The 24413-nt window shown below is 34.8% G+C and overlaps 1 protein-coding gene across 7 annotated transcripts in view; it reads right to left on the bottom strand.

The window, feature by feature from the left end:
• BCAS3 (BCAS3 microtubule associated cell migration factor) overlaps positions 1-24413 on the bottom strand; it is a 562723-nt gene that overhangs the window by 296099 nt on the left and 242211 nt on the right. For 4 of the 7 annotated variants that reach the window (XM_014790915.2, XM_087440868.1, XM_004434814.3 and 1 more), the window contains exons 16-17: positions 19196-19346; positions 902-1026 (exon numbers count right to left, since the gene is read on the bottom strand). In XM_014790915.2, coding sequence (XP_014646401.1) covers positions 902-1026; positions 19196-19346 — 276 coding nt within the window. Of the gene's footprint in view, positions 1-901; positions 1027-9021; positions 9067-19195; positions 19347-24413 lie in introns of all 7 variants that reach the window. The other 3 variants (XM_014790917.2, XM_004434813.3, XM_087440869.1) reach the window with 1 other exon arrangement.

The following is a 24413-nucleotide window of genomic DNA, read 5'->3' as shown; positions in this document are numbered from 1 at the left end:
ACTTAGGTAAGGAACCTGCTGTGCCTGAGATCCTATTTCCAAGGAAAGGTTCACTGAAAGGCGATAACAAGGGAAAGGGCTGATGTCTGACTGCCAGCAGTAAGCGTAAAGGAGAGCCATTTTGCCAAGACCAATACAGCCTGTGGAACTAGTCCGAGAAGTGCCTCGCTAACAACGCAGTTTGTGACCTACTTTAATAGACTAAAATAATAAGGAGAAAGTCTTAACATTCAAAATTAAATACTTGGTCCACGAGTGTGGGCATTCTCTTCTACACAGAAACAAAAAGGAATCACATACTAAAACAGTAATTACATAAACATTTTAGATATTGATCCTGGCGATCAAAGCAGTGATTAAGAAAAAAACTATATAAATTTGAACGAGCAATGGTTACCATAAAAGATGACCGTTATTTCTGAGGAAGAGCTTGTTTTTATCTTTGAATTTATAACATGGCAGAGCTGTTGCTTTTGGTAAGATTTAGCATTAGAAAACCTGGGTTCAAACTCTGATACCATCACCTACTAACTAGTGCTTTTAGCTAAGATATTATTTAGCTTTTAACTCACTGATCTCAAATTCTTCATCTCTAAAAATGGCATGAAATTAGCTTGCCAAAAACGTTAAAAGCAACATATACTGGCAGGCATTGACAGTGTTAAGAACACCAATAGAACAAAATAAAAACCCTCAATGAGCAATTTTTTCACATTTATAGTGAGAGAATAGCCTTCCTTCTTGACTAGGCTTGAGTAGTTAAGGAGAGACATGCTAATTAAATGGAAAAACTGGTTTCTAGAATATTGGGTTCAAGATTATTCAAGGAGAATTGCTAGGAATTTTCCTTAAGAAACAAAAATTACAAATTGCAAGTTTAAGCTTCAGTAAAAATACGTACCTTTTTCCCTTTTCAGACCTGCATTATTTGCAAACCATGATCTGGATGTCCCAAACATTGCAGCCACACAAAATTCTCCGCCCATCGATTTGCTGGGTGAAATTTGTGGAGGTGGTTTAACTTTGCTTAAAAAATAAAATGAGAGTAAAAAAATTACCATGATGAAATCACAGTCCTCGAGACAATGATGTATTTTCCTTAGAATTCTACCCCTATGTATTCAAACCCTCCAATGTGGACATGCATTTTGCCTTAAGTGATAACGGTGGTGTGAGACTGTGTTCTGCAGTGAAAGTAAAATTAGTTCCAAGTTCCAGAGTCTTATCAGAATAGCAACTTATAAGACAACAAAAATTAACTCCTTTCTGAAGGATATGCTGGTAAAATCCAAGTGACTTCTTTTCAGATGGATAACATTTCCCTGGAGATTTCAAAGTGGAACAATAGAACCAGCAAAAACATCTTACAATTACAAAATAGTTTCTCATTTCATTTGGATATATAAGATGTGGGATTGACAATACAGGTGAATGGAGACAGCATGTGTGAAATAACAAGATGATAGAGAATGAAACCCCGAAAATGCTCTTGGCCGCAATGCTACGCAGAGTTAGACAATGTATGGGGAGAAGATCTAATGATCTAATGCAATTATATTCACTGATCTTCCTATTTGTCGTTTACTTTTTCTTGGTGGATCTGTGAAAATGATGTGTCTATTTTTGTTCTGTTTCTCATCTGTTTGAGGACACAGTAAGTAACTGCTGCTACTTCACATAACTACCATAAAAAAGTACTTGCTCTCCTCTTTGTTTCCTGCAAATCAGCTTTCATACCATCAACTTCTAATATCAACCTTTCATCTTCTTTCAAATCCCTTTTCCCTTTTCATTTGTCAAAGGCGTCCCCAAAACTCATGAGCAATTTTGCCAACGACCTTAGATAAATGGTGGTGTTATTTGCTCTAATTCATAGACCAGAAAATACCCTCACTGTACACTGGTCAAGACCACAGCACAGCTGGGGCACAAGAATAACAGAGCTCTGACGCTCCTACTCTGCTAGTCAGTCTCCAATGTCAAACGACATTATTTCTACCTTCTTTTGCTCACTATCCTTTATCCCTTTATCTTTTAATAAAGTGTGGTTGGATGGAGAAAGATTAGTGTTTGGAGTCAGGAAGAAACTTTAATCTGAATCCCAACGCTGCCCCTTATTAGCTGTGTGTCTTTTAGTTAAGTTATTTAACCTCTCAGAGCTCAGACTACTAATATATAAAATAAAAATAATAATGCCTACCTCACAGGGTTATTTTAAGGATTATTATATTTGTTCTTAAAGCGTGGTCCCTGGTTAGTAGTACCACCTGGGAACTTCTTAGACATGCAAATATTTATCAGGCCACACCCTAGACCTACCAAATCAGAAACTCTGCGGGTGGAGCCTAACAATCTGTTTTTTAACAAGCCCTCCAGGAGATTCTGGTGCCTGCTCAGGTTTAACCACTGTATTAGGTAAAGTACATAAGGCTCTCAGGGCTGTGCCCTCCCATGTAGTACTCAACAATGTCAACTCTCTTCTATACAGCACACAGCCTTCACCTAATTTTCAAAAATCAGACTTTGCTGTGGCATTCTCAGTTTCCAGGTCCTTATGCTACTTGAAATAGTCTCTCACACATTCTATGTCACAAGGCTTCTGTCTTTACAACTTCCCGCTAGGGAGAGCAAAATGTCTGGATCAGAGGCCACCGTGATGGGTCTTTTTGGTCTCTCCTTTTGTACCAAATTCATGGTAATGCACATTGCTTAAACGAAGAGGCCTCTTCTTTCCATCATTACCATTTCTTAAACATTTCATATCAATACCCATAAAAATCACATCCATGCCTAAAATACCAACACCCCTCCCAGTCAGACCTTCACTGACAGGGAATAAAACATAGTTTTTAAAAAAGTTTCTGTGAGGAAATGAATCTGGTTCTATAAACAGATTCACGTCCTCCTTGTTGCATTTGCCGCAATTGCAATAACCTACTGACAGAAAAGAAGACTCCCCTCCACCTACACCTGAACAAACATGCCCCTTCCCTTGGTATCTGGATAACCGGCATCAGCATTGCTCTTTCAGGTTATGATGCTCTCTGTTGTACTACCTTAGAATGTAAATTTCCCTTCAATGCCTTTATTTCCATCACCAAACTACTATCCTGTAACCAGCATCTTTTAAGTTCCATTGGTCATTTTTAACCCTTAGGAGTTTTGGGAGGTTGGAGGGAGGAGGAGAGAGAAAAAACCATTCCGGAATTTTTTGAAAGGTGTTTCCAATTGTGTGATTATACGTTTTTACTAGAATCACCATCAGGGAACAATAAGACCACAATGTACAAATAAGCTTCACAGGGACAAGTTCAAAGCTCTTTGCAAATTACCAAATGCTATTTTTTTTGTTTTTAAATCATGTGGTAAGCAACAAAATAGAAAACAAGTGAGCATGCCACTTTTTAAGAGAGACTATGGTACATCCAAAGTACACATCCTAAAGAGATTTAAAAATGGTTGCTGCTGGGCTGGATAGCTACCTTTATAACATAATAATAAAAAGGAGAAACAAGATAGGACATTGGCTTAGTCTTTGGTCATGCAAAAATATATTCTGTGTGTTTATTAGCTTATAGTTTAATCAGCCAATGTCAAAAGCTAAAGTCTCTTATACTTTTATAATGTTACACATAACTCAGCTTCTAAACATACAACTAAAAAGCATCAACACAGTATCATTTTACATAAACTCATTATTTCCTGCAGAGAATAAAGATCTTACGGTAAAAGTATCCTTAAAATTATGTAAAGAATAGTCATTTTATTCTTTCTTCATTATTTCTTCTTTTCCCTCTGCTAGGGCCTTAATAAATCACATTAGTAAAAGTTCGTGTTTAATGAGCAATCAAAAAAGTTTTCATCAGTGAAAATAATCTGCTACCTCCTACGTGACGTAGTGCTGTGTACTGGGTATGAAGCATATTTGGTGAACACATTCATAACGAGTTACTTCTATCATCAATCTATAATTGGAATGACTAGTATTTAAGCAAAAGAGAACATAAAAATATGTGTGTAAGACTTTCAAAAAAATAAAAAGAAATAATCTAAAGAAAAGATTACTATTAATAAAGTATTTTCTATGTGATATATCCAAATGGAGAAAATTTAACTTTGACTCAATTCGCCCTCCATCCTAATATTTAAAAAGACCAAGACCAGGAACGTTGGGTGGAAGCAGAACTGAACTTCTTCACAACGATCCAGAATATTCCAATCCTAAAATGATCTTTTGTTGGCAGAAAGATAAAATATTGAAAAATGATACATATGTGAAAGGAATAAAAGAAAAAAGATCTAGCCTTGTAAATCATGTTCACTTACAGATTGGTGACCCAACCATTTTAGGAAAGCATTCCAATACTAGCTTTTTTTTCTTTCTTCCTCTCTGAAAGAGACTTAATAAATCCCATTACGAAATGTTTGCAAGTTAAAAATAATACTGCTGGGTGTCTGGAGGCCTTCTCTCATTTATTTATTAATTTATTAAATTAATAATACAATGTAAACAATAAAATATCAATGTATATGGGTGTCCAGAAATTCAATTGTGTTGATTATGGTTATAAATGAGAACAAAACACACAGTGCTGATGGACTCCTTTCTACTGAGTACTCCTGCTTTTTACCCCCTTGAGCCCACCAAAATAACCCATGTTCAAAAATTAGAAAGAAAAATTTGGCTTAACTTGTGAGCAAAATGTAAAGGAAAAATGGAATAAATTCAGCTTTCACCATATCCGGCAAAATAATGATCATAAAACATCATATTTACTAAACTTGATACAAGAGAACAACATAATCAAAAGTACAATAAACATACCAAGAAACAAAAAACCAAAACAAACAAACAAGGTGCGAAATTAAAACTCAGGAGTTTAACTTTGTCATTTCTTCTGGGAGACTTAACCGTCTAACCATAGAACAAGAATCATTTTTACTGCCATCAGAAGTTCTGGGGACATCAAGATTACGACATCTTTAAAGATATTTACAAGACTACTGAAGTTACCCATTGGCTTTTACAGTATTATGTAATCCAGTCAGATTAACATATTGAATTTCTCTTGCCTGTTTTTTTTCTCCACACTCCACTGCAAAGAGAAAAAAAAAAAGCAAAACTCTAACGATATCTGCTTTAAAATTATAGGAAAATGATGTCCACCTGGAGACTTTTACTGTACCCTACAGAACAGGATACGAGTGGTGTGTCTGTGGATGGGATGAAAGCAGCAGTGAAGCCCAGCGCCTTGTTCAGGACACAAGCATAGAAAGAGCTAAACTGAGATAGAAGCACCATTTCTCTCCTTTTCTAAAACACAAGGGTAGAGTCAACATTGCAGTTTACATGTCAGACACAATATTAATGTAACAATTACAAGTGGTATAATGTCTTTGCGTTAAAGAAGAAAAAAAAATTTTTATATTCCTCACTGTGATTAAACTTTTAAAAGGAATTTAGAAGTTTTCTCTCACTCTCAATTTTATTTTTCTAAAATAAGAACTAAGAGGGAAATTGAAAGAACTTTATTTTAAATAAAGATATTAATAATATATCTAAAATTATCCTATCATAGATTCTTCTTTTTTTTTAAAACCACTACCATGATAATAATTTTATTTATTTATTTATTTTTTCCCCCAAAGCCCCAGTAGATAGCTGTATGTCATAGTTGCACATCCTTCTAGTTGCTGTATGAGGGACGCGGCCTCAGCACGGCAGGAGAAGCGGTACGTTGGTGCGCGCCTGGGATCCAAACCCGGGCTGCCAGCAGCGGAGCGTGCGCACTTAACCCCTAAGCCACGGGGCCGGCCCTCATAGATTATTCTTAAAGATCTAATAGATTTATGTAAACTCTGCAGAGAAAAGATTCTCCTCTCCATATAAATCTTTCCTTCCAAAAATGAAATTATAAATTTTTTAATATTAAGAACAAGATTAGTTTAAGTGACCTATTTATATACAGATTGAATACTCTCAGCAAGTGCCAATTAAAACTTTAAACATAATTTGATACGTAAGTTTTAATTCTTCTTTAAAATTAACCTTATATAATACAAAGACAGGTTATAATTAAGGGATATATTCAAATTGACTACCTTTTGTGCACACTATGTATATACTTTTTCTTTTGATAAGCAATTCAAAAATACCGGTAGCTTAAACACAATACTACAGGCACATTAGGAGCTCAATAAATACTTGTTATTTATGATATTGAAAGCAAAATTCATTTTTAAAAATTTACGATGCTTATTTCTCTTAAAATTTCTGTATTAAAAATATATCATGTGTGATTCTTTTACATTATTTTATTTTATTTTATTTATTTTTTTTTTTTAAAGATTTTATTTATTCAGTTTTTCCCCCCAAAGCCCCAGTAGATAGTTGTACGCCATAGGTTCACATCCCTCTAGTTGCTGTACGTGGGACTCGGCCCCGCGCTGGACGGAGAAGTGGTGCCTCGGGGCGCTCCCGGGATCCGAACCCGGGCCGCCAGCATCAGAGCGCGCGCACTCAACCGCCAAGCCACGGGGCCGGCCTACATTATTTTATACAGTCATTCAAACTCAGATATCCTGGAGGACGTGTGATCCCTGGAATGTATAAAATGGCTAACATGTCGAAGATGGCCTGCACAGTTAACTCTCCAACAAGCTCATTTTGTCATCAAAGAGAAAGACATTATTTTAAACGAAGTCATCTGAAACTGCATAAAATTTGTATGAAATTTGCATGACGTTTTAAGAAGAACTGCAAAAATTTCATATTCTTCCAAAATACAAATATGACCCTACAACTGGAAGTACTATAAAAATATCTATTTAGCATAATGTTTTATTCCCGAATAATAAATAAAAACATTCTCAGGTTGAATGCTAAATACCACGGAAAAATAGCAAAAACTGTTAAAACAAAGAAGCTCTTATAAAGAACATGGAAGAAGTTGTCAAATTTATATTCATTTTGCTGCCTTAATTTGAGGTTTCATTAAGATCTTAATGGGAAAAACATGCACCACTAGTAAAGGAATGTATTTTAAAGGAGGATCTTTTAGGCTAGTATAAGTGACTAAAAACGAGTTTCTTGTGAGCTAACGATGGCATCAAACAAACCACAAAGCAGTCTTCTAAAAGACAGGCAATGATTTAAAAGTCTACTATATTTCATATATCCCTTTCTTTAATCTGGCTCTTTTAATCTTGTTTCAACCTCAAATCATTTCTGGTTGACAAGTGCCTTTGCTTAAATTTGAGGAGCACATAAGCTGTTGAAGGAATGGACTTTTCTTATTTAACATACAATATTTGTTACTCCATTTTTACTTCTATGCTAAAACTTCAATCTTTATTAACATACTAAAACTCTTTTCTTTGTACTTAGAATGAGAAATTTACCCTAAGATGGAATTTAATTCTAAGTTTAGGCTACAAAGAAATGTTGTCATATGTTGAATCTGGTATTTAAAAACTGACTGCTCACTATAAGCTCCTAAGGAAGATCCAAGTATCTTACTTGTTTTTGGAAGAAATCTGGTTAACAAAAAGAATACAGATTGACTTTCACAGAATTTGTACTCCTTTATACCCTGAATTTGTCTCGAATGGTTTCACAATCTGTGTCCTAATTTTGATGCTGTATTTCAAGGAGGAAGTTTTTATAATGATTTGTCACCCTATTCTTACATGATGATGAAATTTTCAGATGTTCCTGTGGCATATGAACGCTGAAATTAGTTTGTGTCAAGTTATACTGTACCTTAAGCTTCTTTTTGTCCAAGAGAAAAAAGATTGGAAGGGTTTTTTCTAGTGTAGTGGGACCGTATGTACAATTCCCAGTAGCAGTTAGGAGAACTACACATGTATGTGCAGAACTCTTTTAAGTATTCTGACTAAATTTGTAAAATTGATATACATTCTCCAAAACTTCCTTTTGGCTTACTTATCCTTAAAAGCAAAAAACATGATCTGATTTAAAGAAGCTTCTTTTCAACAATAGTATTTTCCCCTTAAACAAGAAAAGAAATAGTAGCAGTAGCAGTTAGCATTTACTGAGCTCTGAATATGTGCCAGGCACCGTTCTAAGCAATTTATGTTGTCAGTTCATTTAATCCTCACAATGAACCTATGAGGTAGGTGCTACTGGTAACTCCATTTAATAGGTAAGGAAACCAAGAAAAAAAAAGGGTTTTATAAAATTACCCAAGATCATACAGGTGGTAAATGTGTGAGCTGGGATTTAAGACCTAGGCAGTCTGATTCTGAGCCCCGACTCTTAAAACTATTATGTTAAACATACTATACCAGGTTCTAAAGACATTCTACTTCACATCTTTACATAAAATTACATTAAATATACTCTGTTTCTTTTCAATGATCATAATGTCTAAGACTGACAAAGTTGTAGTTTATGTACTGTTATATAAGAATTTACTAAACAAACAACGTGAGTAGGTACTAATAACTCAAAATAATAAATTATTTAGAGTTTTTATGTGAAACACAAATTTCCTCATCATGTAGCTCCTTAAATAACTAAACAATTCAAAATAGAACTGACTCTTATTCCTTTGGCACCAAATAAAATACAGCAAAAATTTATAGAGTATTTTTAGTATACCTTAAATATATTTGTATTTCAAAATAAATGATGTCTTCAAATGTTCAGCTTTTGAACATTTGAGCTTCTATCACTATAATACTCAAAGCTTTAAACTTGGGTGTTAGGCTTGTCTTTTAATATACACTAGCAGTATGAGAGAATTCTTCTAATTTCTTTTTTTAAATATTAATCTGTGATTTTTTTTTATTTGACTTTTCAAGAAATGAAGTGAAACCAAGAAAACTGCTCTTTTGAAGCTTAAATAACAACATTCATGTCCCATTTACAAATTATTCAGTAATTTGGTGCATCTATCTGTGATCAGGCCATGCAATTGAAAACAAAAGTACAAAACAGAGTTACTTTTGGAGAGTACAGCAAATGAAGTAGGCATGCGGGACTGAACTGGGACTCACCATGGAGCTTTTATGGAAAAACACCCCGCTCCAAACAGATAAGGCCTTCATGGAAAAGGGGGGAAAATGCACAAAAAATTAGAAGAAAACTCATTTAACATTAACAAATACATGTATATCATACTGTGATCGAGTATGGATAAAATAACTGAAAAAATTAGTAATCATTTGCAATTCTGCTGTAGATACTCACGAGTCTGATATAAGCAATAAACAGAATGCTCTGTGGTAACAAGTCCCTTAATTTTCACAGGGTTAGATATTTCAAAATGTTCTCTTTCTCCCCCTTTTCTGGAGCACCCCTTAGGGTTCCTAAGGTAAAATAAAATAAAGTTCACTACTGAGGCCCTTTAAAACAAAGTACAAGTTAAATGGAATAATCGGATGGAGAAAAGAGTGGGATCAGTAGCAACAGATGTGTGGTTGTGTGACACGAAATGTTTAAAACTAGCCAAAGATAACTCAATAAAAAATCGGATAAGCATTGTTTGCTGTTCACCGGTTGCAGTCTCAGAAGCATAGAAAGCAAGCATATATTTTCTAAGCTACTTATTTACAGTAAGTTGAACTGCACATTGCTGGCCAAAGGAATAAACACTAAATACAAGTAGTATGATTTATTTCCATGTAGGGTCATATTCCAGGAAATTAGCCTTTCTCTTAACAGCAATATAAGAGGCTAGCTTCCTCTACCTGGCCTGCATTGGGCTAGTCTGGAACACAGTAAACAAAGCCACAATTGCTTGTTTTAAATACAACTGGAGATACAGTCAGACTTCAACGTTACACACATTGCTTCTTAATGTTCTGTTCACAGCATTTAAGACATGCTATGCATATTTGCACGCAAAGAAGATTGACTGATTTCATTATATCCACAACCAAATAGTACTGTAGCATCTGACATTTGGAAGCAAGACACAAATAAATCTAGAAGGAAAGCACACTGGCAAAACTTGGGTATTCTGTTCTTCAACTTTGGTGCTAGGAACATTTAAAAAAAAAAAAATCCTGCTAACTAGCATTAATCTCCCAGTGAATTGAGTATATGTGACCACAAACTGAAACTTGAGGAAAATGTTTTCACAACACTGAGTGCATTTCTGAGGACTGAAGCACAGAAGATACAAAGAAAGGAACAGAAAAGAGATACTAATTAGAAGAATGAGTAAGATGGAAAAACAGAGATATTGGGGGGAAAAAAAGAAAGAAAGAAAAGGAAAGAAACTTTAGAGATGGTGTCGATGCAAAGCAAGGAAATCTCCATCTCACAGTTAATGATAAGACCACAAGCAGAGATATGATGTCATCATCTACATTTAAAACAGTGGATTTTAAACTTTTTTTGACTGTGACCCATAGAAATATATTTTAAGGTGCAAGCTGGTGTGTCATGAACATACAAATTGAAACAGCCACTTAATGAACGTGGTTTTGTTTGTAATCAACTTAATTATTTTCTATTTCAATGTTTTGTAAACGTTAATGTTGGCATTTAGTTACAATAAAAATTAACGCATATTCTAACAGGGTAGGTCTGGCTAGGTCTATATTTCTAACAAGCTCCCAGGCAATGTCAAAGCTGCTTGTTTGCAGAACCAGTAGCAAACATGCATGTTATTCTATTCTATTTCATTAATGAAAAAATTAGTGACAATCTCCTTATCTGATTTCATGATTCACTAATTACATCAGAAACAAAATGTTACTGGAGGTCACCCTGCACTTGGACAAACACTGATTTAAATAACTGAGACCACTTAAAGACTCCAGTCTCTCAACAGCATAGTGATGCCATGCAGAAATGATCAGCAAATGGAAGGTTTGATACGTTTCCATATGCCCACAAACACTTCCAAAATGAAGAGGTTATTGTTGGCACACAGTATTCAAATTCCTTTAATTTTCTTCATTAGACAGGACACCTGAAATAATCAAATAGTTCGAATGATTCTAACAGAAGCGCTTGCATTCTGGAACATCTAGGCATGAGTTGCTCTTTAGTGTATATTATATCAATTCTGGACAGTCTCCTATCTCATTCCAAATATCAGAATACAGCTGATTCGTTGTAAAGAATTTGAAAGTTTTATCTTAGTCCTTTATGTCTTAAACAGCTTCTCTATTGACCCCAAACACCAACCAAACAAAAATGAAACAAAACCTTAATGTTTCTACATTTCAAAAAACCAGCTGATGTTCCCCACCTATAGAGCCAGGAGATAGCTTTTTTCAGGGTTAGGTTTCCTTATATATAAAAAGAAAACATATATTAGCCAAATAAACTAAACACAAGCTTAAAAAAAAATCTCCTAGATTTTCCTTTCCAGGCAATAGCAGCGTGTTACGAACAAGATTTCTACAGCTAGTTCCTTCCCCACAATCCCAAAATGCAGTGTTAATTCTCCAGACACTGTAGTAAACCGGCCTGTACTAAATATAAACAGCAGCACTGTCAAGTTTAAAGACAATACCGTTCTCACTGCTCACGACATAACCCAGTTGTGTGAGTTAAAAAGTTATCGTTCTTCAATCAAATAAGGATCTACTGGCTCACACAGCTCAAGGAGAAAACAGGCTAGGGAAACAGGATGAGGACCCGCTTTAGTATGTACACTTGGCATGCTTCCAATCTAGACTCACCCACTGCTTACCCACTCCCACAAACTGGACCTCTGCCACATACGTGTAGAAGTAGAGCCACAAACTCCAAAGAATTAGAGTGACTGATGTAATTACTGACTTTGTACGGGTAGCGTCAGCTGTTCTTTTGAAATGTGCCCGCTTCATCTTTCCTCAGTAGCAAAAGAATGAAAATATAAAGTCACAAAGGACAAGTCCGTGCTCCAGCTGTCTTCACCTATGACTTCCCCTCCTCCTCCAAAATCCCACAGTTGTAGTTTTATATGGGGGGGATGGAAGGAGGAAAAGAGCATGTGAGTGGGAGTGTATGTTGAGTTAAAATTGTCTGCACTGACATATGCAACTCAAATGATCATATTCAGATATTAAGAATTTGTGTTTTTCAAACACTATGAAGTTTCAGAAGGTTTAACAATCCTGCCATAAAAAACCTATTCACTTTGTCATGCTTATGTCCTTTTTAAGCTTAATTCTCATTGAAAAACATCAAGATTGGCCAAGAGACTAAAAATCCAGAAATATTTATTATAGACTTATTTATAGTCCAGCGTGAAATGACTTGGCCTTTGGTTCTCAAAGGGTTTCTTCTGGAGACTCTCAGAAGACAGGAAGGAACTGTGTTTTATATCATTAATGCTATGTAAGTCTTTAAACTCTGGCTCATTTTGTTGAATGCTACATAGTACCACAAAAGCTTTGGTTTTACTAGCTGAAAACAAGGTAAATGTGAAGATTTTTTAAACGTAAGGAAAAAGTAAAACTGGATTTGATTTGCTGAAATTCTCTATAACTTGACTCTAGTGCTAAAAGGTATTAATAATGATTAGGTTCAATCATCACCACAGTTAAAGACATAGGTGGAGTCTAAGAGAAAAATTCTATAAACATACTCTGAAAGTCCTATTTTTCAATCGATCATGTCCTACAAGAATTCAGGTATTATCAATTAGACAGCAGAATGAGCTCATATAAATATTAAATGTACTAAATAGAGAAAAAGTAGAGAAAAGGCTAGATAAAAACATTATGTGTAAAATTGGAAAGTAAAGCCCAATTCTCTAACAATATATTCTAGGAACTCTAATGACTCTGCTACATTCTGTGCGCCCCTAGTTAATCAGTAACTGAAATGGACTCACATTTCCCACATGCATATGAGCAAATTAGTCCTCATGTCATTTTCAAGTGTTACTTTTAATTTTTCATTAATTTAATTTTAACAGTTCCCTACCAAAGAGACCTACAGCACTGTAGGCTTTCAAATTATTGATCTGTAAGGCAACTGAAGCTGACGTTGACAGGTAAACTGTCTAATTTGAGATCTATTCAACATGCAAATTTAAATTACAAACTCAAGATTTTCATGAGAAAAACATTTGATATTGTACAAATTCTGCCAAATGTAGCAGAAGAGAGACTAGAATAGCATAAATAGATTGTCAAATTTCTGTAGAAAGTTATGCCTCCTGACTTGTAATACAGTATACAGTAGATTTCATCCAAAAAAAAAAAAATCCACAGATTTACGGTAAAATGGAACAAACAATGGTGTGGTTTAAGTACTCTACTGATTTAGCACCAAAATTGGAAACTCAAACTATGGTAAGTATAATGCACATGTAGATACATCCACATCCATTCTAATGAAAATACATTGTCCATTATTTTATATCTGGAACCCAATATTCATAGCTTAGCTATCAAGAACTAATACCTAGATAAGACAGGACTGGGAAGTGGAGAATTAACATCTGCTATTGTATCTGTTGAGTCTTTCTCCATATCTTTCCCATTTAATTCTCAGAACTTCGCCTATAAGGTTTGGGGCCAGGCCAAACTGTCTAGATAAGCCAAGGATAGACCTAATTTAATTAGAAGAAGGAATAGACTTTCTTCAAAGCCTACTATATGCCAATGTCATCTACTCACTTAGCAAGCTCTGATGGCAGATTTGGTCTACAAATTTCAACTAGAGATAATCAAATAAATGTTAATAAATGCTTGCATTTCTAAATAAGAAAAATCATCTACATCTTCTAAATGGAGCTCTTGCTCAGCACTGGCCTAGGGCTCAACAGTGAGTGAGGCTCATAAATTAGGTAATGAGATCAACAACCTGGTGGGAACTCATACACGTAAGGCTGAAAGATTATAATCCATATATATAAACTTTTACTTTTCAGATGAAGAAACTTACCTAGGACATACTGGTACCAGGTGGCAGAACCAAGATGAGAAGCCAGGGCTTCAGACTCCTAAGTCAATATTCTTCCACTACATTACCTAACCTACTTCTACAGGGTTGGGGCCAAGGTTCCTAAAACCTACCTCCAATTGCTCACAAAGAAAGGAATAAATGTCAAGATGGGGGGAGAGGAAAGGAGCAGGAAGCTGCTCCATTTAAGGAAAAGGAAATCTATGAAAGACAACAAATCATCTCATGTTTACTTCATGAAAAATGATCGGCCAGTTAAGAGCAGGGAAGTAATTTCATTCCCAATTTCTATATTTTTTATTCCCACGAAATTACTCTCATCTCTTTGTTTGTTTGTTTGTTTGTTGTTGTGTGTGTGTGTGTAAGGAGATGAGCCCTGTGCTAACATCTGCCAATCCTCCTCTTTTTTTTTTTTTTTTTTTGCTGAGGAAGACTGGCCCTGGGCTAACATCCGTGCCCATCTTCCTCCACTTTATATGGGACACCACCACAGCATGGCTTGCCAAGCAGTGCGTCAGTGCACGCCTGGGATCCGAACCGGCGAACCCCGGGACGCTGCAGCGGAGCGGTGCGCACTTAACCGCTTGCGCCACCGGGCCAGCCCTCTGATCTCTTTTTGGAATTCACCGTTCTCCTGCTTGTGCTCACAAAATGATGTGTACATATTAATAATTTTAGATTTAATGCACATAAAATTAAGCACACTGATGAAAAATTATCTATTTAGTAAATTTTTACATAGAAAGCATTAAAAAAACTTTATTACTTACTTGATTCATTAATTCAACCAAACATCTATGAAATGCTACATAATAAATCCCTACTACAAAAACTTGACATGCTAAAACAAGGAGCAAGGAGTTTCACTTTTAATAGATGAAGAGAACTGTTCTTATTTACATATGATAAAAACATGATGGAGGTCTTTCCAATCCTCTAGTCTTAGACTGGAAAAAAACAAATGCTGTCTGAATGAGTGACTGTTGAACCCAATGATTTCTAGCACATCTTTTGCCTTCATCAATGTATATCGTAGTAGGGTTAAGCAACAGCTGTTGCCAAAAGAGGCCTTATTTCCTCCAAGGGCTGCTTCAAGGTACAGAACATGAAGGTGTAAATACATCTGTCTTTTGCCATTTGTAGTTCTATTGGCCTTGTGCATGTCTTGGAGTAAGACAGATGGTCCCTGACATTGCACAGGCTTTCAGGGATATATATTTCCAAAAATAAGAGGGCAGATGTGAAATATGGTAAGCACACGTTTTATCCCCTCAAGGTTTGAGTTGAGGCTTCCATCTCAATTTGGTTATTTAAATATAGGATCCTAGGCAATCCTTGGAAATCTGTGTGCTAGAAATACAACTCTTTATGTTTATTTTATGCCTTTATGCCAAATATCTAGGACATGGAACAAATAAATGTTGCTCTAACCTAAGTAAATATATAATTTTACTAGATATATTATCAGGTATATTGGAAGTAGTCATAGAATTTACATGTCTATAAATGAGCCAGCTCTGTGTCCTCTTTCTATAATCCATGTCAAATATTTCTTGTTAATTTTATTTTTAAAATGCTAAGAAAGGCATTTCATAGAAGCAAAGTTAGAGTAAATTAGAATTTCCAGAATGAAAAGAGACCTGGAAAATGAAAAGCCCCTTTGCTCATCACTCTGTTGACCTTAATGTGACAATCAAAATTCTCAGTAAATATAACAAAATCTAATAGATATAAGGCAAATTAGCTAACTTCAGTCTTGAGAATTGGTCATAGTAAAAATTTTAAAAATAAAAATGAAATAAATATAGCCTTTAAAATCTAAAGGGATGAATCTAATATGAAATGTCTAGAATTTGCTTCAAATCTCAGTGTACGTCAAAAATGGAAATTCAGGGAATATATTTTGTTCTCACAAAATAAATATTACTTTTGGTAAGGCAAAATACATGTATTTCAATGAAAATGCTAAATTTTAAGATAATAAAACCACAACTTACATTCTGAAAATTCTATGACCAAATGTTTGGGTGACTTATAGTAAAAGAATTATAAGGAAAGTCATAATAGCAATTTCTGAACATAATTAACAAACCCTCCAGAAGGTGGCTTAAGGGTGTTAAGTCTTATCATCTAGCAAGAGCCAAGTGTAAGTTATGAATACTATCATCAAAGTGTTGATAGGTCACTGTAATCTGTGTTAATAGGAAGGGAATGAAAAAATAGTAGGAGGGGAGGGGAAAAAAAGAATAGTAGGTAGGGAGGGAAGAAAACAGTAGGTGGGGTAATTTGTGGTGCACTAAAGTTTTGCTACAAGTAGAGAATTCGTTACAGACAACAACTATATTAAAAAAACTAGGGGCTGGCCCAGTGGTGTAGTGGTTAAGTTTGCGCACTCCACTTTGGCGGCCTGAGGTTTGCAGGTTTGGATCCTGGGCGCGGACCTACACACTGCTCATCAACCCATGCTGTGGCGGCATCAAATATGTAAGATAGAAGAAGATTGGCACAGATACTAGCTCAAGGACAATCTTCCTCACAAAAACAAAACAAAACCTAATAAAATGACTTAAAAAATCTGTTCTTTTGATAATTGTACTATGGTTATATAAGAGAATATTCTGGTCTTAGAAATTACATATTGAAATTATGTAGGAATAAGGGGTTACTAAGTCTAAAAATCACTCTGAAACAATTTAGGAAAAACCTGTGTGTGTGTGGGCACGCATGTGCACACGAATGCTAAGGCAAATATGTTAAAACTGTTAACATTTGGGAAATATGGGTATACAAGAATTCCTTTTACTGGTCTTATAACTTTTTTTATAAGTCTGAATCTATATAAAAATTTAAAAAATTAGAAACCAAGTACTCATTATGGGACAAATATTTATTATTCTCTCTAAACATTTCAATACAGGACATGCTAAAAATAAGGTTAAAACTTGGCAAAACTAAAATGGTTGGACAATTGAGATAAAAAGCCTAGTCAACATATGATGCATGTATCTTGAACTAATATTAATTTCAAAGCATATAATTCAAAATCATATCACTTAATTCATTACTAAATAATTATTAAATTGTCTATAATATAAGGGAGAATAATATACATGCTCTAAAATTTTAGGATTTTGTGACCAAGTTTTTAAAAAGAAAAGGAAACACAGAATTTATCTAAGTTCATAAAGTAGGGTAGCATTGGAAGACACCAGATGATTAATAGTTTCTACCCATCTAAGAGCAAAGAGAAAGAGAGTAGTGAGAGAGTGAAAGAGAGTGAGGGAGAGATTTTATCTTTTTATTACGGAAAATGTCAAATATATACAAAAGTAGACTCACTTTCCAACCCTCCCCACAAATATTTTGAATTAAACTCTAACATATGATTTCATGCTTAGAACTTCAGTCACTATCTTAGAGATGTATTTGGAGAAGCTTATTCAAAAAAGAGAGTTAATTCTTTGCATCATAAAAACAGCATAGCTCTGGGCCGGCCCTGTGGCTTGGTGGTTAAGTGCGCGCGCTGCGATGCTGGCGGCCCGGGTTCGGATCCCGGGTGCGCATCGAGGCACCACTTCTCTGTCCATCCTGAGGCCGAGTCCCACATACAGCAACTAGAAGGGTGTGCAGCTGTGACATACAACTATCTACTGGGGCTTTGGGGGCAAAAATAAATAAAATCTTTAAAAAAAAAAAAAAAAAAAAAAAAACAGCATAGCTCTTAAGTCTTAAAAACAACAACAACAAACACCAGAAACAAAACTAAAATTAAATATAAGAAGAATAATTTTGAATATTCTTTCACTTAGGAAAGACAGACAAAAACTGATAAGTACTTTGTAGAACTGTACAGTGCTGGGTTGAATCAAGAAGGTACAATTATGTATTGACTCACTTCTGTGAGTGAAAAACTAACTTTAAAATTATGATTCAAGATTTAGTCCCATTTTTATTTAATTCTACATCCCAGAAATATAACATCATATGAACAAAAAAAGGAGCTAATAGTATACATAAGTTCACAACTCCTTTACTATTCATAGCCACGCATTTATTTTAAGGAAACTAACAGAGGAAAGGGAAGTCAAAATTCTATTTAAATTACACTACTACTGAACATAAAGAGTTAAAAAGCTGAAATCAATTAAAAGAAATGCAGGCCAAATGATCTGTTATCACAAAACGTCTGATTTGGGGCCTAGATTTTCTGTAACTTTTCCTCTTTTTTTCCCTTAATATACTAGATACTCAATTTTGTTTCTGCATTCAGCAATAGGATCACTTTGCATACAAACACCACTCCACTAGGTAGAGGGTCAATTTCTGTGTTTTGGTGAAATCTGGAGCTCAAAGGCCTCCTCCTTGAGAATGAGTATTTCTTCTCACAAAAGTGACTTCTGCATACACTTCACCACCTAGCATAACAATATTAAGGCACATGATATAGCAGCCAAATAATTTAATCTATTCGTTTTGTTGGGAAAATCCTTAAGACTATTGGAAGCCAAGATGGGGTTTTCTCCTGACTACAGAATTTTAAGACAGTTGTTCCATTTCAAATTAGGTTAAACTTCAGGATTGCTTATTGATAAAAATAGGTAATTTGCTTATAGACATATATATTTTACGGTACAAAATGGAATTTCAGAGTTATTATACAATTGAATATCTAATGATATCTTAGACATAGCACTTTATTTTCAGGAACCCAAGAAGTGATAATTTTATATATCTAATAGGTAGGAATCTAAAAAAATTTTAAATAGCTAAAATAAGCATAAAGATATCAAGTGAGCCATCAAAAATCTTTGAGGATGTTAATGACGAATATTGAGTAAAGTCCAAATCTTAGGACTCTGGCTTTTGAAAACTACCCATAATATCACATTGTCCTGACACTAACAACAGATTATTATATGTGAATTATAACTCAATATAGAAGATTTTTAAAAAGTATTAGAAACATGGTTGTCGTCTAAAGTTCTCTCCTTAGTATTTGTGTCAGTCAAAATTTGGGAATCATTATAAATCCAAATTGTGTCCAAAAAAAGCAAGAAAATGAAACTGTACTTTCAGACAAAGCCACAAGGTAGCAAGTATAAGACTGAGTAGATGGATCTGGTTTTTATTAGACAATACTAGTTTTCACAACTTGTCACTGCCTTGTTTTTTCTGTGAATGTGTGTGTACATGGTTGTGTGTGAGGCTGGAAATGAAGAACATAATCAAAACCACCCAAAGAAAAAGTATGTTTTATTTTTATGTATTCAATCCCCTAAAACTGCTATTAAAAAGGTATCAAGCCTGAGGCCTTACCCTGTTCGTTTGGTGATGGTCCCCAGTGTCACTGGCTGCTTGATTTGTGCAAGAGGCATCAACACCATCAAGCTGGGGAGAGGAGAGAGCCGAGGGTTCCCAGGGTTGTTGTTGGCAAAATTATTGTAGGAGTCTTGGCTGTTCAGTTTCCCTACAAAGAGAAAAATAAAGAAAAGCATCACCAAGAGAAGTTTCCTTCTGTGATAGGGTTTGCAGTGACTCTACTAATCATTTAAGAAAGTTATCAAAGACAGAATTGATTCTAAAAGAATCATGGTTATATGGATGGGGGAAAAAACCAAAAGATACTGGTAATACCAAGTGTGACTTGATTATAAACAGAGACTTGAGTCTTTGGAGATGGAGGAATGGAGGATACAGAATTGGATAGAGGTTAAATGGTTATACAAATAATTAGTATAAAATTTAATTATAATTTTACAGCATTATAAAGAAATATAGGATAGTAAGAGAAAATAAAAGATCTAAATGAGTCTGGAGGAAGTATGGAGCATTTCCCTAAACAGGCTTGAGAGTAAGAGGGGGAATATTCCAGCCATGGCAGCCTGTGAAGGCTCGGAGGGCACAAGAAACATGAGTCATAAGGATGAGTATCCATAGAGAGTAGCATCAGAGACACAGGACGAGACTGACCAAAGTCATAGGCAAAAACATCGCCTTCCTCCCAATATCTACCACTCCCCACTATAAAATTAAAAAATATATCGACATGTTTCCCTTTATTTTATGCTGGGCATTAATATCAAAAACAAAAAGAATAGTCATTATGAGTTACTAATAACCAGGAAAAAAATAAATAAATAAAAAAAATTTTAATTTATTAAATTTTAAATTTAATATGTGAAATAAAATCTGATCTGCTGAGAGAGTAATTACTCTCAGCTCGCCAGTAGGCCAAACTCTTCTTATGCACTTATCTTTTCTCCCTCCTCATGGTTTTGCATTTTCCAGAATGTCCTATACATGAAACCACCAAATATGTAGCTTATTGGGTCTAGCTTCTTCCACTTGCCAATAAGCATCTGAGATTCATCCACTCTACGTTTTCCTGCATGGGTCAATAGCTCTTTTCTTTTTTATTCCTGAGTATGATCCCATTGTACGGAATTACTTCAATTTGTTTATCCAGTTATTAGAAAAAGGACATTTGGTTTGTTTCCAGCTTTTGGCTTCTATGAATAAAGCTGCTATAAACATTTGTGTACAGGTCTTTGTTATGAATGTAAGTTTCTTTTTTTTTTGGACAAATAATGTAGGAACGGAATTGCTGGTCATAGTAATTGAATGTTTGCATGGACATAATAATTGTATGTTTCAGGTTATGAGAAAATGCCAAACAGTTTGACAAAGTAGTTGAACCATTTCACATTCCCACCAACAAAGGATGACAGTTCCAGTTCTTCCGCTTTCTCACCAGAATTTGTTCTTGTCCCTTTTTTTGATTTTAGCTATTCTGGCTTTTATTTGGATTTCTCTAATGACCAATGTTTAGCTTTTTTTGTTGTTCATGTACTTATTTGTCATCCATATTTCTTCTTTGGTAAACGGTCTTTTCGAATCTTTTGTCCATTTTAAAAACTGGGTTAATATTTTTGCTGAGATATAATTCATAGACTATGAAATTCACCCTTTTAAACTGTACAGTTCTGTGGTGTTTAGTATGTTCTACAGGGCACTACAATCATGATCACTATCTAATTTCATAACATTTTCATCACCTAAAAAGAAAGACCATACACATTAGCAGTCACTCTTCCTCTGCCCCACCCCTCACAGCTTTTGACAACCAGGAATCTCCTTTCTGTTTCTATGGATTTTCCTATTCTGGATATTTCATATAAACGGAATCATACAATATGGCCTTTTGTGACTGCCTCTTTCACTTAGTATGTTTTCAAGGTTCATCTACATTGTGCCATGTATCAGTTCATTCCTTTTTATAGCTGAATAATATTCCATTGTATGAATATAATGCATTTTATTTATCTGTTCATCAGTCGATGAATATTTGGGTAATTTCCACTTTCAGACTATTATGAATAATGCTTCTATGAACATTAGTGCATAGGTTTTTATGTACACAGGTATTTTCAATTTTGGGAGGTATATACACCTAGGAGTAGAATTGTTGGGTCTATATTTAACCTTTTGAGGAACTGCCAAACTATGGCTGCACCAATATGTAAGGGCTCCAACTTCTCCACATCCTCAACAACACTTGTTATTGTCTATCTTTTTTATTTTAGCCATCCTCGTGGGTGTGAAGTGGTATTTCACTGTAGTTTTGATTTGCATTTCCCTAATGACCAGTGATGTTAAACATCTTTTTCATGTGCATTTTAGTAATTTGTATATCTTCTTTGGAGAAATGTCTATCCAAAACCTTTGCCCATTTAAAAATTGGGTTGTCTTTTTATTGTTCAGTCATAAGAGTTAATTATATTCTCTGGATACAAGTCTCTTACCAAACACGATTTGCAAATCTTTTCTCCCATTCCACGTGCTGTCTTTTCACTTTCTTCATGGTGTGCTTTGAAGCATAAAAGTTTTTAATTTTGATGAAGTCGAATTTATTGATTTTTTCATTAGTTGCTTCTGCTTTTGTTGTTATATCTGAGAGACCATTCCCTAATCCAAGGACGCAAAGATTTACGCCTATGTTTTCTTCTAAGAGTTTTATATTTTTAGCTCTGACATTTAAGTCTCTGATCCATTTTTAATTAATTTTTATAAATGGTGTAAAGTACGGGTTTGACTTCATTCTTTTGAATGTTGGATATCCACTTGTTTCAGCACCATTTGTTGAAAAGACTATTCTTTCCATGTCAATGGATTGTCCCAGCCCCCTTGCTGAAAATCAAATGACTACAAATGTAAGGATTTATGGATCTTATTCTCAAATTTTAAAAGTTCTTTATATAATCTAGATATAAGTCTTTTGTAAGATGTACAATTTTCTAATACTTTCTAACATCCTGTGACTTGTCTTTATATTCTCTTACAGATCTTTGAACAAGCAAAGATTGTTTTTCATAAAGTCCACGTTTGTTTTGTACACATGGTGTTGAACTGATGAACTACTGATGAACTATTTGCCTAAACTGAGGTCACAAAAAAGTCAATCTAAAAATTTTTAAGTTTTATATCTTACATTTATATACGTGGTTTGTATCATTTAAATGATATGATATAGTTAATTTTTTGTAAGGTATGAGATGTGACTTTTAAAAAATATAATAATGAAATGAAATGAAACAAATGAAAGCAAATAAAACAAAAATCTCTAAAGTTTAGCTGAAGTTTACCACAACCTGACAAATACGAGTTTAGGATTTTCTGTTTGTTTTTTAACCAGTGCCCTCAAAATATTACTTATAACGTCTATTACTCCACTACTGTGATACTTGAAGCCCGAGGCAAGGTCAGATCCATGATCTCTTTCATTTTTTCCATTTAACTGATATACTGGCCTAATGACAAATTTTGAGCTAAATTTTGTTGAGCTGAAGTGTTATGCCAATTTGTCTGCTTTCTTAACATAAACAGAAATCACATATAGTCACGGAAAAGAAACAGGCTAGAATATCAGAAGGGAACATACTATATTCTGGAGCAGAAGAACCCACTTGGACATTTCTTATTTCTTTTTTTTTTTTTTTTAATTTTTTAACTTATTATTTATTTTTCCCCCAAAGCCCCAGTAGATAGTTGTATGTCACAGCTGCACATCCTTCTAGTTGCTGTATGTGGGACACAGCCTCAGCATGGCCGGAGAGGCGGTGCGTCGGTGTGCGCCCAGGATCCAGGCCCGGGCCGCCAGCAGTGGAGTGCGCGCACTTAACCACTAAGCCACGGGGCCGGCCCTATTATTTCTATATTATTTGGTGTCACTATCTTGCAGCCTACAGCTACAAAATTCAAATAAGTTACAAGTCTCACAGAGAGAAGAGTATGAAATATAAAGGTGAAAATTATTATTACATTATCAAAGTCCTCTTTAGATATAAGCCACATGGAATTAGAAAATGTTGATCATTTTACTTGGTTCTGAATTTCCACAATGTTTTGAAATGCTGTCATATTGAGAACTAGGTTCCTAAACAGTTGATGACTTCTAAAATAGACATTACACAAACCCCTGCCCAAATACACACAGAACTCACTGAAGACGATACTTTAAATTTCAAAACTCTTACAACCCGTTTAGTCATCTTTTTCCAAGGAAAAATAATAATTGCGAGGCATCTCTGTCACAGTAAATAACAGTTTTGCAGAGGGACAAAAGATAGCAAAATAATAGAGAGAAATCATATTGAATTCCTTTTCTTTCTAAAGACAGTCAGTGGTTTGTTGCCCTTCTTTGATGGGTTGTTATAGCCAACAAAACATGCTGCTTCCACCTACACCTTGTCAGTATCTGCCAAAACGCCAGCTGGGATTTTGATACGGAATGCACTGAATCTGTAGGTCAGTTTAGGTAGTAGTGCCATCTCAACAATATTCAGTCTTCCAAGCCAAAAACATGGGATGTCTTTCTACTTATTTAGGTATTCTTTAATTTCTTTGAATATTGTTTTGTAGATTTTAGGGTACAAGTTTTACATATTTTTGGTTACATTTATTCCTATTTTATTCTTTTTGATGCAACTTGTAAATAGAATTGTTTTCTTAATTTCACTTTTCAGATTGTTCATTGCTAGTGTAGAGAAATACAATTAATTTTTGTACATTGACCTTGTATCCTATAACCTTGTTGAACTTGTTTCTTACCTCTAATAGTTTCTTTTAGATTCCTCAGGATTTTCTATATACACGATGTCATCCTCAAAGAAGAGAGTTTTACTTCTTCCTTTCCAGTCCAGATGCCTTCTATTTCTTTTATTGCCTAATAGCCCTGGTTACAATTTCTAATACAATATTGAACAGAAGTGGCAAGAGCAGACTATGATTCATTTTGTGTTAATTTTTGTATATGGAGTGAGGTATGAGTTAAGGTTCATTGTGCTCATTGCTTTGAAAATGGTTGTCCACTTGTTTCATCACCATTTGCTAAAAAGATTATCCTTTCTCCATTGAATTGCCTTTCCACCTTTGTCAAAAATCAATTGACCATATATGTGTGGGTCTATTTACAAATTCTGTTCCATTGATCCATGTGGCTATCCTTTCACCAATACCACACTTTCTTGATTACTGT

Source organism: Ceratotherium simum, chromosome 16 (assembly GCF_057802395.1).
Source record: "Ceratotherium simum simum isolate JZ-2026a chromosome 16, ASM5780239v1, whole genome shotgun sequence".
In the NCBI taxonomy this organism is placed as follows: Eukaryota; Metazoa; Chordata; class Mammalia; order Perissodactyla; family Rhinocerotidae; genus Ceratotherium; species Ceratotherium simum.
This window is presented reverse-complemented; position numbering and strand designations above follow the sequence as displayed.